The sequence below is a fragment of the Eublepharis macularius genome, chromosome 8 (assembly GCF_028583425.1).
Source record: "Eublepharis macularius isolate TG4126 chromosome 8, MPM_Emac_v1.0, whole genome shotgun sequence".
NCBI lineage: Eukaryota > Metazoa > Chordata > Lepidosauria > Squamata > Eublepharidae > Eublepharis > Eublepharis macularius.
Genome location: NC_072797.1, coordinates 73,639,213 through 73,653,058, shown reverse-complemented (window position 1 = coordinate 73,653,058; position 13,846 = coordinate 73,639,213). Strand labels below are relative to the sequence as shown.

General features: G+C 40.5%; 1 protein-coding gene across 3 annotated transcripts in view; it reads right to left on the bottom strand.

Annotated features, from left to right (window-relative positions):
- The window catches only part of DMXL1 (Dmx like 1), a 129,297-nt gene that overhangs the window by 53,838 nt on the left and 61,613 nt on the right, over positions 1-13,846 (bottom strand). For all 3 annotated transcript variants that reach the window (XM_054986305.1, XM_054986306.1, XM_054986304.1), the window contains 5 exons: positions 11,263-11,441; positions 10,441-10,568; positions 8,749-8,834; positions 8,218-8,419; positions 3,409-3,526 (listed from right to left, as the gene is read on the bottom strand). In XM_054986305.1, the coding sequence (XP_054842280.1) occupies positions 3,409-3,526; positions 8,218-8,419; positions 8,749-8,834; positions 10,441-10,568; positions 11,263-11,441 (713 nt within the window). The remainder of the gene's footprint in view (positions 1-3,408; positions 3,527-8,217; positions 8,420-8,748; positions 8,835-10,440; positions 10,569-11,262; positions 11,442-13,846) is intronic.

Here is a 13,846-nt window from a genome sequence, read left to right as displayed (position 1 = left end):
CCTCCTCAGCCCCACATGTTGCTGCATTCCTACGAGTTTCACCATTTGGTTTCTATTTTTGACCTCGCATGCTAATTGGATCCATCCTAACAGAGACGGTGGGTCATTTTGCATTAGTGCTCTACCTAGCAGGTCAGCATTTAGTCCGTTTTGGAAAAGTTCGATTTTAACTCATTCATGAGAGTCATGAACTTTTGTGGCTAATTGCCTGAATTCGGCAGCATACTCTCATACGGATCTGGACCCCTGCCTTACAGTTCTGAGCTTTGTTCTGGCTCTTTCCTCTTCCAGCGGGTCTTCGAATTGGGCTCTTAAAGAATACACAAAAGCATTTAAATTATATAATTCGGGTGCTCCCATTTCATGTAAAGTCACATACCATGCGGCTGCTGGGGCCCCCAGTCGAGATCCTAAATGGCTCACTCAACTGTGTTCAGTTGGAAACAAATGCCCCCAATCTTGGAAAAATTTCATGGCTTGTACTACAAAAAATCCAAAGTCCTCAAGTTTTCTATTAAATCTGGCTTCTAACTTGAACCATCCTTGCAGCAGTCCCGCCTCAGGAGCTCCTACTCCCTCATGCCCTGCCAGCTGCTGGATTGGGGCTGCGTTGGGGGGGGGAGGTGGCTGGATGTGGCCCTGTGCCATGAAGGGTATTTGGTGTGCCCCATTTGCTCCATACACAATAGGAGGGGCTTGAGTCACCACTCTGTGCTGTGGTTGAAAAGTTTGTGCTTGACCCCCCGATACTCTTTGAGGGGGTATACTGGGGGATCTCTGGGCTGCAGATGGCCCATTTGTAATCCTGTCCCCTTTGGGATGACAATAGGGCCCCCCTGTGGTTGGCCAGTTTGGGGAACCCTCATCTCTGTGGTGGCAACTAATGCCCCAGCGCTTGTTGCAGCAGGTGGGACACTCTCTGACATGGGCCCCATTCTTCCTTGGGGTGGTAAAATGGGAACTGTCCCAACTGTTGGGGGAGCCTGAACTTGTAGGTTCCTTGACACTCTCATCCTCGTTGTGGCAATTGGCACTCCTGCGCCACTCACGACCGGGGGAACGATCAAAGGCTGTGCTCCCTCAGATGGTCTGACCCCCACTCCCTGGGGCGGTATATTAGAGACAGTTACTATGGTGGGAGGGAGAACGGATCTCCCTCTCCCCATTCCAGTGACTATCGGAAACTTTGTAGTCGGGGGAATTACTTGAGTTCCCATAAACTGTTCAGGAGTTACTAAAAGTGGCCTTCCCCTTTCCAAAGGCGTTGGTCCCACTGCATTTATTGGTCCGTGGCCAATCTGTGGAGCTCTCCCTTGCATTTTCACAGCCGGTCCCACCGGAAGGCTCATCATTTCATTTACTAGTTGGGCAGTTTGCACCAACTCCTCTCTCATCATTGCCACTTGGGCCTCGACAGTCTCGTACCTGTCCTCGTCTCTTGGTTGCAGCATCTGGCCCCCGAACGGGTCTGATGGCCCGGCCACGCTCCAGTCCACGGTGTAGGTACCATCATTACCTATGGAGTCCTGGGAACTCTGCCCGTTGCCAGAGGGTAATCCAGGGCCTCCTTGTATTTGTAAATCCTCAAGTAATGCTTGTGTTGATATTTCCTCCGTGTTGTCCGGGGGTAATCCAGGGTCCCCCATTATTTGTAAATCCACCGGGGTTAGGGTACGTTGGGCATCCACAGCGCTTCTCATCCAACGCCTTGTAAGTCCTGTTAACACCAACAGGTTGTTTCTCATCACTTGGAGCTGTTCACTGAGGTAATCCAAACAATCCTCTCATCTTAACTCCGTCCCATCATCTGGTTCTGGTGAATCTCGGACAAGGAACAAGCGCCCTTGGCAAATGCTTTTCCATTGCCTGTGAGCCTTTCAAGACTCGGGGTCTCCCCCTCCTTTTTGAGGGAGATTCAGAGGGGGCTCCAACCCCCATGGCAAATAACTATCCCTCTGTAGTGGGGAGGTTACATAATGTCCCAGCTCCTCATCCCACCACAGATCTAATCCACTCGCGGCTATATCCGCTACTTCCCTTTAGAACGTGTTTTGGGATGTCCCGAACAAAGAGTGTCCTCCATTGGCTCTGTCCCTGGTTCTTTCTCAGGAATGGAGGTCAGCTGCAGTTCCATCGAGATGTTGTGCACCCGTCTCATCCGGGCAGCATCCAAACAGAGCTCCTCTTCACCTCACTTTCTCCTCCTGGGTCTGGGGTGCCCATTGCCTGGGGGTTGGTAAAGTTGTCCACATAAGATGGGTAACCCTCCTCTTTGGGACTGCTCCCAGCTCTGAATACATTGGGAGGGTTCCTGCGGCTCCAAGTCTCCTCATTTCCTCTGTATTTGAGTACATTAGGTAGTCCATCCTCAGTTGAGTCGCAGGCACTAGCTCTCCAGAATTTCCTTCATGAGTTGCACCTGGTCCCAGTCGCAAGTCTGGGTGGTTAGTTGAGTCCCCTGGCTCCATATTCCGCGGGTCTGGCTCTGACAACGTGAACCCGGTAGCCATTCTCCAAAGGGTACAGGTACAGTGGAATTATAAAGGATTCCTGTGAAAATGTCACGCTATGGATGACAGGCTATGGCAGATAGACCCCTGTAACATCACAGCAAGAATCCAGGCTCTTGGTTGGAAGGTTTTATTCAGGAATCAAATCATTTCTACAGATAAGTCCATAATATTACTCAGAAACAAGGTAAGCAACTAAGCAGTAAGGTTGACAGGAATGGCAACATGTGGGAAAACCCTTCCTCTTAACTCACACATTTACTCCTTCCCCCTCTCATCAGCAAAACAGGACTTTTGGCGCGAACCCATCCTGAGAACGTCTCACATATTTGTACTATCAAGTCTAGACACTGAGAAAACAGGAGATCAAAGTTGAAATATAGCAGTGCATGGGAGTGAACAGTGTACAAAGTCAGAAGCACTGAGAGCTTCCACAGTCCGTTAGGTAAGACACCTGCAGCTTCAATAAGCCTGTGAAAGCAAAACAGTTATGGCATTGGCAATATGACATCAAGTTATAGCATGAAAAATTGGTTCAGAACAACAGGTCAGCATCAAGCAATGGCATGGATGGGGCACAGACATGACAGATATCCTGCAGCTCCTCATGCGTGGGGGGCAGATGACTATATAACCCCCCACAGGTGGAAGGCTGGCAGGGAGACTAATTTGATGGATTTAATGTTGACCTCGACCAAATACTACTACCAGCATACAAGGATTCCTACACTTTCACCCATCAGATGATTGGCTCTTGGTGATAACGGGATACATTGAAAGAGAGAATAATTTTAGAAAGAGAAAAAGCTCTGAAGGTCATAAAGTTTGATAAACATTGTTTTAAGTAAAGGCATAATTAATAGTATGTAATTTTATATGTAAGTATTAATATACACACCTCGTTTAAGTGTCCTTTATTTGTAAATATGTTTCTGATGAAGGTTTCCTGGACCATTTCTTGTTTAATGAGATATTGCCAAAGCCTCTTCACAGACAGAGCACTGTGACTTACACATCTGTAATTGAAAGATAAACATCTAAGCATTCTGGCAATTCCCAAACAAGATCAAACAGAACTGCAAATTTTAAAAAGATAAAATTTTAAAAAGAAAGGAAGGTATGTAGAGTTCAGTAGTATCAGTGCTTTGTATAATAAATTTCAAATGGATTATTTTTGGTGATATACACATAATAAATTTATTACATGTACTTAATTTCCAGAGTTTCTTGAAAGTTTCATTGCAATTATATCAAATTATCTTTCTCTGTGCACTCACACAATGGAAAGTATACCCACACAGGCCAGCGAAAGAATCTGAATGCAAGATATACCTTCAATTTATCTCCAATAGCTGGGGAAAGTATGCCTACCCTTCTCAGTTTCTTTACCAAGGCCACTACTAAACTACTTAAACATCATATGAGCTTTTACTCAAATAACAGAACATGGAAGTTGGAGAGTTGCATAATTGCAGAAAGCCACTCCCCTTTACTGCTAAATGCAACCTGATTTTCTTCTTCATACTTCCTGTGAAGTTTCACAATGTGTGGTATGAGGATTAGTGAGGTATGAACAGAGGTTCCTATGAAAAGATGTTTTAAAATGTTCTTCCAAAGATGTATTAAAATGTTCTTCCAAAAGCTGCCTACTTGCTGACATCTATTAAGTAATACTTGATAAAAGCTGATCAAGTTGACTATGTTTCTGCTCTGCCAACATCCTCTACCACGACATCTCTAAAAACAGCTACAGAAATAGCAGGGTTTCTAGTAAGAACAGCATGCACTTCTAGTGGACAATGTACTTTAATTAGATTATAACAAGTGCTGACAGATGAGACAGTCCACCTGGGAAGAATTTATGCACAAGTTCTTTCTGCTTTACTCATCCTACATAAGGGAGAAAGAACAAAATATCCAGAACTACAAAAATGCAGAACAACTTTAGACAAAAATTCTAAATTTAGACATAGGCCAACTTTACCCCTATGAAATTTACAAAAAGGTTGAATTTCAAACTATGACACTGTGCAAGCAGAAGTAAAAGCAGTCAATAGTAAAAGCTTTCCAGTATAGGAAGGATGACAACATTACTGATTTCTTCATCTTCTCTTTCACTCATAGTCATCTACTTTATGGGATCGCTTTAGGGTCTTAGACTACACCCTGTCAAATGTGGTGACTGATCACAGGGCAAAGAAATAATTTTCAACACTTTTCTGCAAAAAGTCTTGAGTTTCATGTTCTTCCTAAGATGAAATTTCTTTTAAAAAAGCAAAATAAAGTGTTCTACACATTCTGTTAATATTTCATGTTTCATATACAATCTTTTAACATAATTCATAGTTTTTATTTAGTACAAAAGAACAAACCGACAGGGAAAGGTATCTCTGATGGAAGGCCTTTGATAGGTTCAGGAACAACACACTGAGAATACATTCAAGAGACAGGCTATACAGCCCATGATGGCAAGCTGGTAAGTTTCTATGCAGTCAAGAACTTTTATTAAGTATTAATTACAATAAAAAATAGAACAGTTACATACACTAGTGGCCAAAATTGTGGAAACCTTTTGGAAAAAGTGCATTTTTGAGGTTTGATGGCTCATAACACCACTTTTTTGGGGAGTAATACCATAAAATTTAAATGGAAAGATAATTTAATCAAGAATGTTATGCAACAGTTTGTTCAATTATCTGTATTCTATCAAATGTTATAGCCAAATAACCAGGAAAAGGAAGCACAACTTGCTTAGGTTGATATGAAGCAGCTTTCCTTCATTTGCCATTCAACGTAATACAATTAAAGAAATGGCACAAAGAGTTGACTGGTCACCCAGAAAGCGATGTAAAATAGTACTATTAAGTGAACAAGGCTACAGTTATGAAGAAATTAAAAGAAAAATTGGTAGAAACTTAACCAAAGGTGGCATTTCTAAATTTTTGAAGAGGTATAAGGCAAGTCAGTCACTACAAAACCAGACTGGTAAAGGCAGGTGCACACAAACAAGGGATGATAGAAGAATTGAGAGACTGAGTCTAGGTGACAGAAGAAAATAATCGGGGTGTATACAGAACGAAATGGTGCAATTCAATGTGAAGTGGCGTGTAAGGACTGTTTGGCGCAGACTGGAGGAATTTGGTCTTAATGCTACAATTCCACAGAAAAAAACATTGTTATCTCTCAAACAAAGGTTGAAAAGATTAAAGTGGGCTAAAACCCATGTTAACTGGACAGCAGAACAATGGGACAGTGTTATTTGAGTGATGAGACCAAAATCTCCCTGTTTGGTAGTGATGGCATAAAATACGTGAGAAGAAGAATTGGAGATTTGCATCCTGATTGCATTACACCTACCGTGAAACACCCAGTTAGTGTTATGATATGGGGTTGTATGACATCAAAAGGTGTGGGCAGAATTTGCGTGATAAATGGCAATATAAATGCCCCAAAATACATAAATGAAATACTTGAGCCCAAACTGAAGCCTTCCACATGTGATCTTTTCCAAGATAATGAAGCATTTATATTTCAACAAGATTCAGCTCCATGTCATGTTGCTGCTGCTGACTAAAGAAACTGGTTAGTTAGAAGCAACCCAGCAATAAACACAATTAATAGAAGCAATAACTCAATCATGGTTTCACATTGTAACAGCTGCAGAACTAAAAACTTGGTTCACTCTATGGGAAGGCGTTGTAAGGCCGTAATTAAAGCAAAAGGTTACCCAACTAAGTATTAACTGACATGGTGAGAATTGTTGTATAACTCATTTTTTCTATGTCACGTAACTAGGGTATTCAGATATAAAGTGAAGGTGCAGCTAAAATTTCAAAGTCTGAAGCCAGGCTCTAGTTGCCCAGTTTCTAAGCACATGGGTGTGTATCCTGCACAATCTGGAACACCCAAAATACGACAGAAAAAATGGAGTTTGGATCTTCTCAACAAAATGATTAGACGCACTAACCCAAATGGGAATCTCATATAGTAGTACGGGTTTTGCAAGAAATACATGAATGGCCACAGGCACATACTGGCCACCGTAAACACAGAAAAAACGTACCATTGCAGACATGCTATTACGGCCAAATTAAGTGCATATTTCCACTGGGTTGTCCATCTGTTATTTAACTGAAAATTTACCCTAGCAGTGAACATCAAAGAAGCTGTCCAGGCACTCTCCAACGTTTCCAGTGGGAGAAACATTTCCGAACAGGTTCTCAGGCATAAACACACAAGGGCAAAGCTGCCAGTGGCCAAAGGTATACTCCCAAATGCAAGAGGAAGCCCAACAGGACCAAAGTGAATCAAGAGGATCTACATTAACCCAGAGAATCATGTCAAAACAGAGAATTCCACCCAAACCAAACTGAAGCAAGGGACACTGTTGCAACTTAGCCCGACTGAAGCAATGTCACTCACAGAAGCCAGGCAGACAAGGAGAGTTCCTGCATGGATTGACCACTCACTCCCCTTCCCTCCTGCCTCTGCTTTACCCCCTCTTCCCTTCTTTGGAAAAAAAACAGGTGAAGCCCATGAAGAAGCCAGACCGAGGCCAAAGCCACGTTTCCTGCATTTACCCAAATTTATCCAGGGGTCTGGATCTCTGTTCTGGGATTCTCTGATTTGATTAAGGAAAGCTGGATTTAGCCAGATCTGCAAAATCTGCCCCCCCCCCCACAACCGCCAAATCTTGGATCTGGATTGCACACCTCAAATTTATACCCAAGTATCTGTATAATGTACTTACTGACAAAAACTTTTTCACATTTTTTAGGTGAGGAAATCCAACTTTTACAGCAGGTTTAACATGGTGCCTACAAGGTGCATCCTTAAGGATGATCACTAATGTTGCACTGTTCTTCACTACAGGTGCCAATTTCTGCTTTAATCAAGCTATACTGTACCTTTGCGTCCTGATGCCCTCCCTTGTAACATCCCATCCACCTTTGCCTTGGATATAAAGGCTCAGGGATCTCTATTCCTACTTGTGTCTGAAGAAGAGAGCTCTGAGTCTCAAAAACTTAGGCTCTGAAAGTCTTATTGATCTTTAAGGTGCCACTGGACTCAAATGCTGAAAGCTTCTATTAGAATCCATATTACAAAAAGCAACATGAGGTTACACAATAAGCAACTGACTGAGACAGGGGTCTTCAACCTTAGAGACAAGATCTTTAGATAAGCTGCAGAACCTCACCTGCTAGGTCTCCATATAAAGGCACCATTTTTGCTGTTTTTGAGACAGATCTGCTGTTGATGAGCATACATAGATAGCAAAGGAGCCATGCTTCCTGGTGCTCTTCACATGGACAAGGAGTAGCAGGGCAGCGAGGCTACTCAAGAGGCTCTGACTCTTCCCTTGTTCTTCACTATAATATTGGTGTTCTGCTAATGTTTCCTGACCCTGGCTTCCACAGTTCTGGCCTTGACATTGGTGAGGTCGTAATTCTAGCTCCTTTTCTCTTGTTCCATAGCTCCTCATCACTTGCTTGCAGAGTTATGTGTTCTATGCTGTTACCTAGTGGTTAAAGGTGGATCCCAAGTCTAGAAAAGCTGAAAACCATTTGACTAAAATGACTGAATTTTCAACTGACCAACATTACTGAATGCAAAAAACTGTGCATCTCAGAAAGCAGATTTCACACTCATTGCTAAATAATGAATTTATATATATTAACAATATAACTCAGACGCTGTACATATTTACTTGAAAGGGGTGTTTGTGGGTTCCAGCAGTGCTTTGTGACGGAGTAGTGCAGGTCCTGAAGAGGTTGCATCTTCCGAAGTATGAACAGAAATGTAATTTTGTGGTGGGCCACCAAACATCTCAAGTCGTCTGATAAGAACTTGCTCCCAGCGCTGGAGTACCTTTAGAACTGCATGACACAGCGGAGAGCTAACTGGAAGACCTGAAAATAAGTAAAAAGATTTTTTTTTTAAACTTCAGTCTCTTCATACTGATCCATTACCACAACTATCAATCATATCTTTTATTGAAAAGGAACAAAACCTTGGATGCTTATACTAACTCATCAGAAACTAAGCCACATGTCTTCTAAAAATTTTAAAATCATTAGTAAGCTTGAAAGTTTAATACTTTAACTGAGCAGTTATATGTACTATAAAGCATACACAAGTAAACACACCAGAAGAATCTGTAAATGGTACACATAACTAACTCTGAAAATAGGTTGTGGAGTTCTACAAAAGACAGTTAATTACAAAGGCAGACTATTACCTGAAAGATCGTGCCCAACCAAAGGATAGAAACTCTTCAAACTATGAAGAACCAGCTGAACCATAGCCAGCCTCATCAGTGACCAACTATACAAAATAAACAAACATTTATTGTAATTTTTGGTGATATTCACAAAGTTGTGGTCTCAAAATATGTTTTCTGTGATAATTCAATATGTACTTTTTACTGTCGAAAGTAGGGGTGTGCGGTTTGGACATCCAATTCAGGAAAAATTCCCAAATCTGACCCGATCCTGAATCAAAGCTTTGCGAAGCATTTCGAATGCCTCGGAAAGCTTCGGGGCTTAGTTTAAAGGACCCCACTGCTGCTTGCAAGCAGCGCCGGGCCCTTTAAACACCATCAAAAACTGCCGCCCACCCCCACCCGCCCCCACTTACCCCACGGTTGGCGGTGGCTCCGGCCCACGGTTGGCGGTGGCTCCGGCCCTCCCTGCTGCCCGTGGGGCCGCGGAGCGGCAGTGCGGCAGGAAGCAGTGTGGAGGCAGAGCAGCCAGCTGGCTATAGGCCGTCACCGCGTATTATGCAATTTCTCTTGACTTAAACTTTTAGCCACTGAAATCCTGATTGCAATACTTTTTGTAAGCGCTTGAAACACACTACTTACATTCTGTAGTACTTAAAGAAGACCTGTGAAGTCAGAAGACCCACATACTATGCTGGAGTTTAAAAGACAGTGGCATACCAAGGCCACTCCTGAACATATTCATGCCATCAAATTTGAACTCTAGCTTATTCCACACTTTTGCCAATCTTATGTCATAACCTAGTAATTTCATTAATAATTAGAAAAAAATAACAATGGCATTTTCCACATTCTCCTCTCTCTCCTAAGATCATAAATTTCTTCCTTCAGACAAATCAGCCTACCTCAACAAGTTTGCAAAGAGGTAAGTAGAATTTACTTGCAGAACTATTACTATTTTCAAGGTTTACTTAAAATCTGTGTTACTCAAAATTATAATTTTAATTTTTTAGTATTCTCCTGTATTTTTGGAATACTTTCATACCTGATTCTGTAGGATTTCAGTATAAGTAAAAGGATATCTAGCACTCATGGGGAATGGTGATTGCCAGTTTGTGCCAGATACTAAAGCTGATTGCTCTGCCTACCCAGTATTCAGAGGAATGAGTGAGAGATTCAAAATGATGAGAAGTGACATGAACACTGTGGTTTCCAAAGCATTGTACATAATCCTGATGTGCCCCTCAAAATGTTGTCTGAAGATCAGGGGAGCTTCTAACTGAACCTGACAGTATGAAGAACTAGTGTCAGAAACTGTAAAAGGTAAACGTAGTCCCCTGTGTAAGCACCGAGTCATTACTGACCCATGGGGGGATGTCGCATCATGACGTTTTCTTGGCAGACTTTTGTTACAGGGTGGTTTACCATTGTCTTCCTCAGTTATCTACATTTTACCCCCAGGAAACTGAGTACTCATTTTACCGACCTCGGAAGGATGAAAAGCTGAATCAACTTTGAGCTGGCTACCTGAACCTGGCTTCCGTCACGACTGAACTCAGGTCGTGAGCAGAGCTTGGGCTATAGCACTGCAGCTTACCACTCTGTGCCACTGGATAAAATCCCAACGTGAGCATGAGTGGGTGGTTAAGGTAGATATCAGCTATTTCACAGGTGCAAAATTACAGATATAGTAAAATAAAGTTTAATTACCTATATGAATTTGAATTAGAATGTTCTTGAAGTTTCAAATGTTCATCATCACCATCTTCATCATCACTGTTTTCTGTACTTTCCTCAGAATCATATTCACCTTTCATTTGTGATGATGGGAAAAATGGCTGAACAGAGATTAAGGAAGTGCTAAAATTCAGTGTAACAAAACACAAAACTCATGCCACAACAGAGGCGAATTCAAAAATTACACATTCAGCTATTTTTCAGACAGGTTATTGTAGAGCTTCGCTTTATAATAAATCATTTTTTATGCCTTTTAGCTTTCAACATGTAGGTGGGCATGAATGCCAGGCTTTCCTTTGATTTATTTTTTTTATATCTTGCAAATGTATAGTTTCATTTAATTATTTGGCACAATCTCCAAATAAGCTTCCTTACCTTATGTCTTTTGTCCTTAAGCTTTTAGACTTTTCTTCATATAAGATTAACCATGATGTATTCCTCTGTTGTGATGATTTTTCACTTTACTCCCCGCCCCCCAAATACACAATTCACTTGTACATCTTTCCAACTTATAAAAGTATAGAGAAGCAGCATTCTTTGCTTAGGGTAAACAATTCAAGAGTGGGATTGCCAACTCTGGATTGGGAAATTCCTGAAGATTTGAGAGGGGTGAAGCCTGTGGGGGGTGGGATTTAGGACCTCGGTAGGATATAACTCCATTCAGTCCACCCTCCCCAGCAGGCATTGTCTCCAGGGGAATTGATCTCTGTATTGTGGATATCAGTAACTCCAGGAGACTTCTAGGCCACACCTAGAGTTTGACAACCCTATTCAAGAGTGAGCAAAAAACGTTACCTTTGCTATGAAATAGTCCCAGATACTAAGTTCAGGGGGAATAAACTTCTCTCTGTAATTTGGAGAGTCTTGCTCTACCGAAGGTAAAGAAGTAGATTGTAAACTCTCTTTTGGAGATGATTTTGATGACAGTCTAAACCGTTTATGCTGTTTTTCACCATCATCTGCTGGAGGACAAGCTACAGAAATAAAAAAATGTACATTTACAGTCAAGTTTGAAAACACGTTCTAGATATAACCTTCAGTTTAACAGGAATAATTTTAAAATGAGCTCTTCCTTAAATTAATTATACTTGCCTTCAATACTATAAGCATCAAACAGGAACACAAAATTATTCTCTATCACATCCACTCTTCATTATAATGAATGTTTTAATCTAGTTCTTAGCTACCAAATCTATCCATGTTCTCTGTCTGGCCACTCCTAAAAAGCATGGCATTTCTTTATCAAATACTTGATAATATTTTTATGTGGCCTGAGGACAACGGTGTTAGGCTTCAATCCAGGAGCTATACTATGGCCTTCCAGGGTGATGTTATGCAGAACAAGTAAACTACAGCCTCACTGACACAGAGCTTTCATTTCCACTTTTTCAGATTATGGGCATAAAGTATTTCTGCATTTTAATATTTATTAGTTCAAAATACTTTATCAGCATACAATCTCTTTGTTAAGGCACAAATTGTAAAATTGTTCTTAAATGCTACTTACCCTCTTTAATAGATAAAAAAATGTTGTAATACAGAGTCTCATACAACTTGCTTTGCTTTTTAGCCAGCATAACAAGCATGCACATGCATTGCTTAATACAGAGCATTAGTTTGAGCTCAATAAAGCATTAGTTTGAGCTCAACAAAAAAATTTACTCTTATGATGAAATGAAGGCACAAAATATTAAGCTTATAAAATGTTACATGATACAGAACTTCAATAATACAGATCCTCTGACCCCCAATGAAGCTGAAACCACTATGCTTACATCTTATTTCTTTCATTTGGATTCTGCTGTTTGGATTTCTGTAACTACTATCTGTTACATATGAGACTACCAATCAATTCCAAAGATATTACAGGGAAGCCTCATTGATGCAGGGAATTTACTTCTTAATGGTTATCTTAATTAGGTAGACTCTTTTTAGTACAGAACTGCCTTTACACAGGTAAACAAATAGGCAGTAAAAAACCCCTATTTTTAAGCATATTCATCCATAAGCTACAAACTACAGTCTGCAATTGAGACTATGTTTTTTTCCACAAAAGTAAAGTTAATTTAAGCATTTTTAATTAAGATTATTCTTTTTCTTACCTCACAAGTATTAAGTTAACAAGATCAATTTAAATGTACAATATGAATTAGTATTTAGACCACAGGTATTTGAAAGCATTACAAAATACTTTTTGGCTAGTAAGAAACAACCACAAACTGTATCATGTTTTGCATATGCAGCAAAATTTTTGAGCATTCCTTAGTTTGCAATTGTAAACTGCAACAATTAGCGCAGCCAATTTGCATTCCATTTGTCACCTGAAGCCCAAAACAATAGCTCATAAGAAGTCTGATAGGATGTTGCAACAGAACTACTTCTGCATGACAATTTTCAGTTTTTATTGAGTTTTTTGGTAGTGTCAAGCAAGTGAACACACCGAATGAAGGGTAATATGGATTTCTAGTTGTTGTTTTAAAGTTTCAAATCTGTTCAGTAAAACTGAGTTCTATCAATGACATTCGGGACAACCCAGTAAGTGTTAAATAAAGACAAGGCTGGATATCCCACATCAAAATCTGGCACTCAAACTACTGTACCATGCAGGCTCACCAGGTGACACCTTTTGAACCACAATCAGCCTACTCTACTGCACAATATGACTTTAGAAAATGTTTAATTTGACTGTCTGATAAAATAAGTAGGAATCTGAACAATTTATGAATAAATTGCCAATAGTTTCCCGCTGGACAGCCTTTCATTGCTAACCTTAAGAAACAGAGCTAGTTGTCTGGCATGGCTTAAGAATGTTGTACAATTTTATGTATCGAAGAAGGATCAACAGATCAAAATACAACAGACTATTCAAAGATACCCATTCACAGATGACAGATTTTCTCCGTAATTTAGTTTTCTATGCAAGCACATACAAGATCTTAAAACACTGTTCTCCAGTTCACTTATTGCTATGCTATCTGGAACACTGCATGAAATATATAATATATGCACATGGAGGCTTCGTATGTTCTCAATTATTTGATATAATAATCAAATAATTATTTGATATACAGCAATCACATGGCTCTAGTATTCTCTCTCAAACCCTGGCTTAAATGTAAACATAATTGTATAACTAACACAATCCTGCAAATTCTGACTATGGCTACCAAATTTCCTAGGTCTGCCTGCTTGCCTCCTAGGTACTACCTTGCACAAGCTAAACAAAGACTATGAAAGACCAATTCAACAAATGGGAACAGGTTTTATGGATTGCGGGCAAAAATGTAATTAAATTTCTTGTACATGTGTACCAGGAAATTAGTACTGCGTAGACTGAAAATACTCTTCTACAAATATATTATAGAGAAAATTTGAGTTT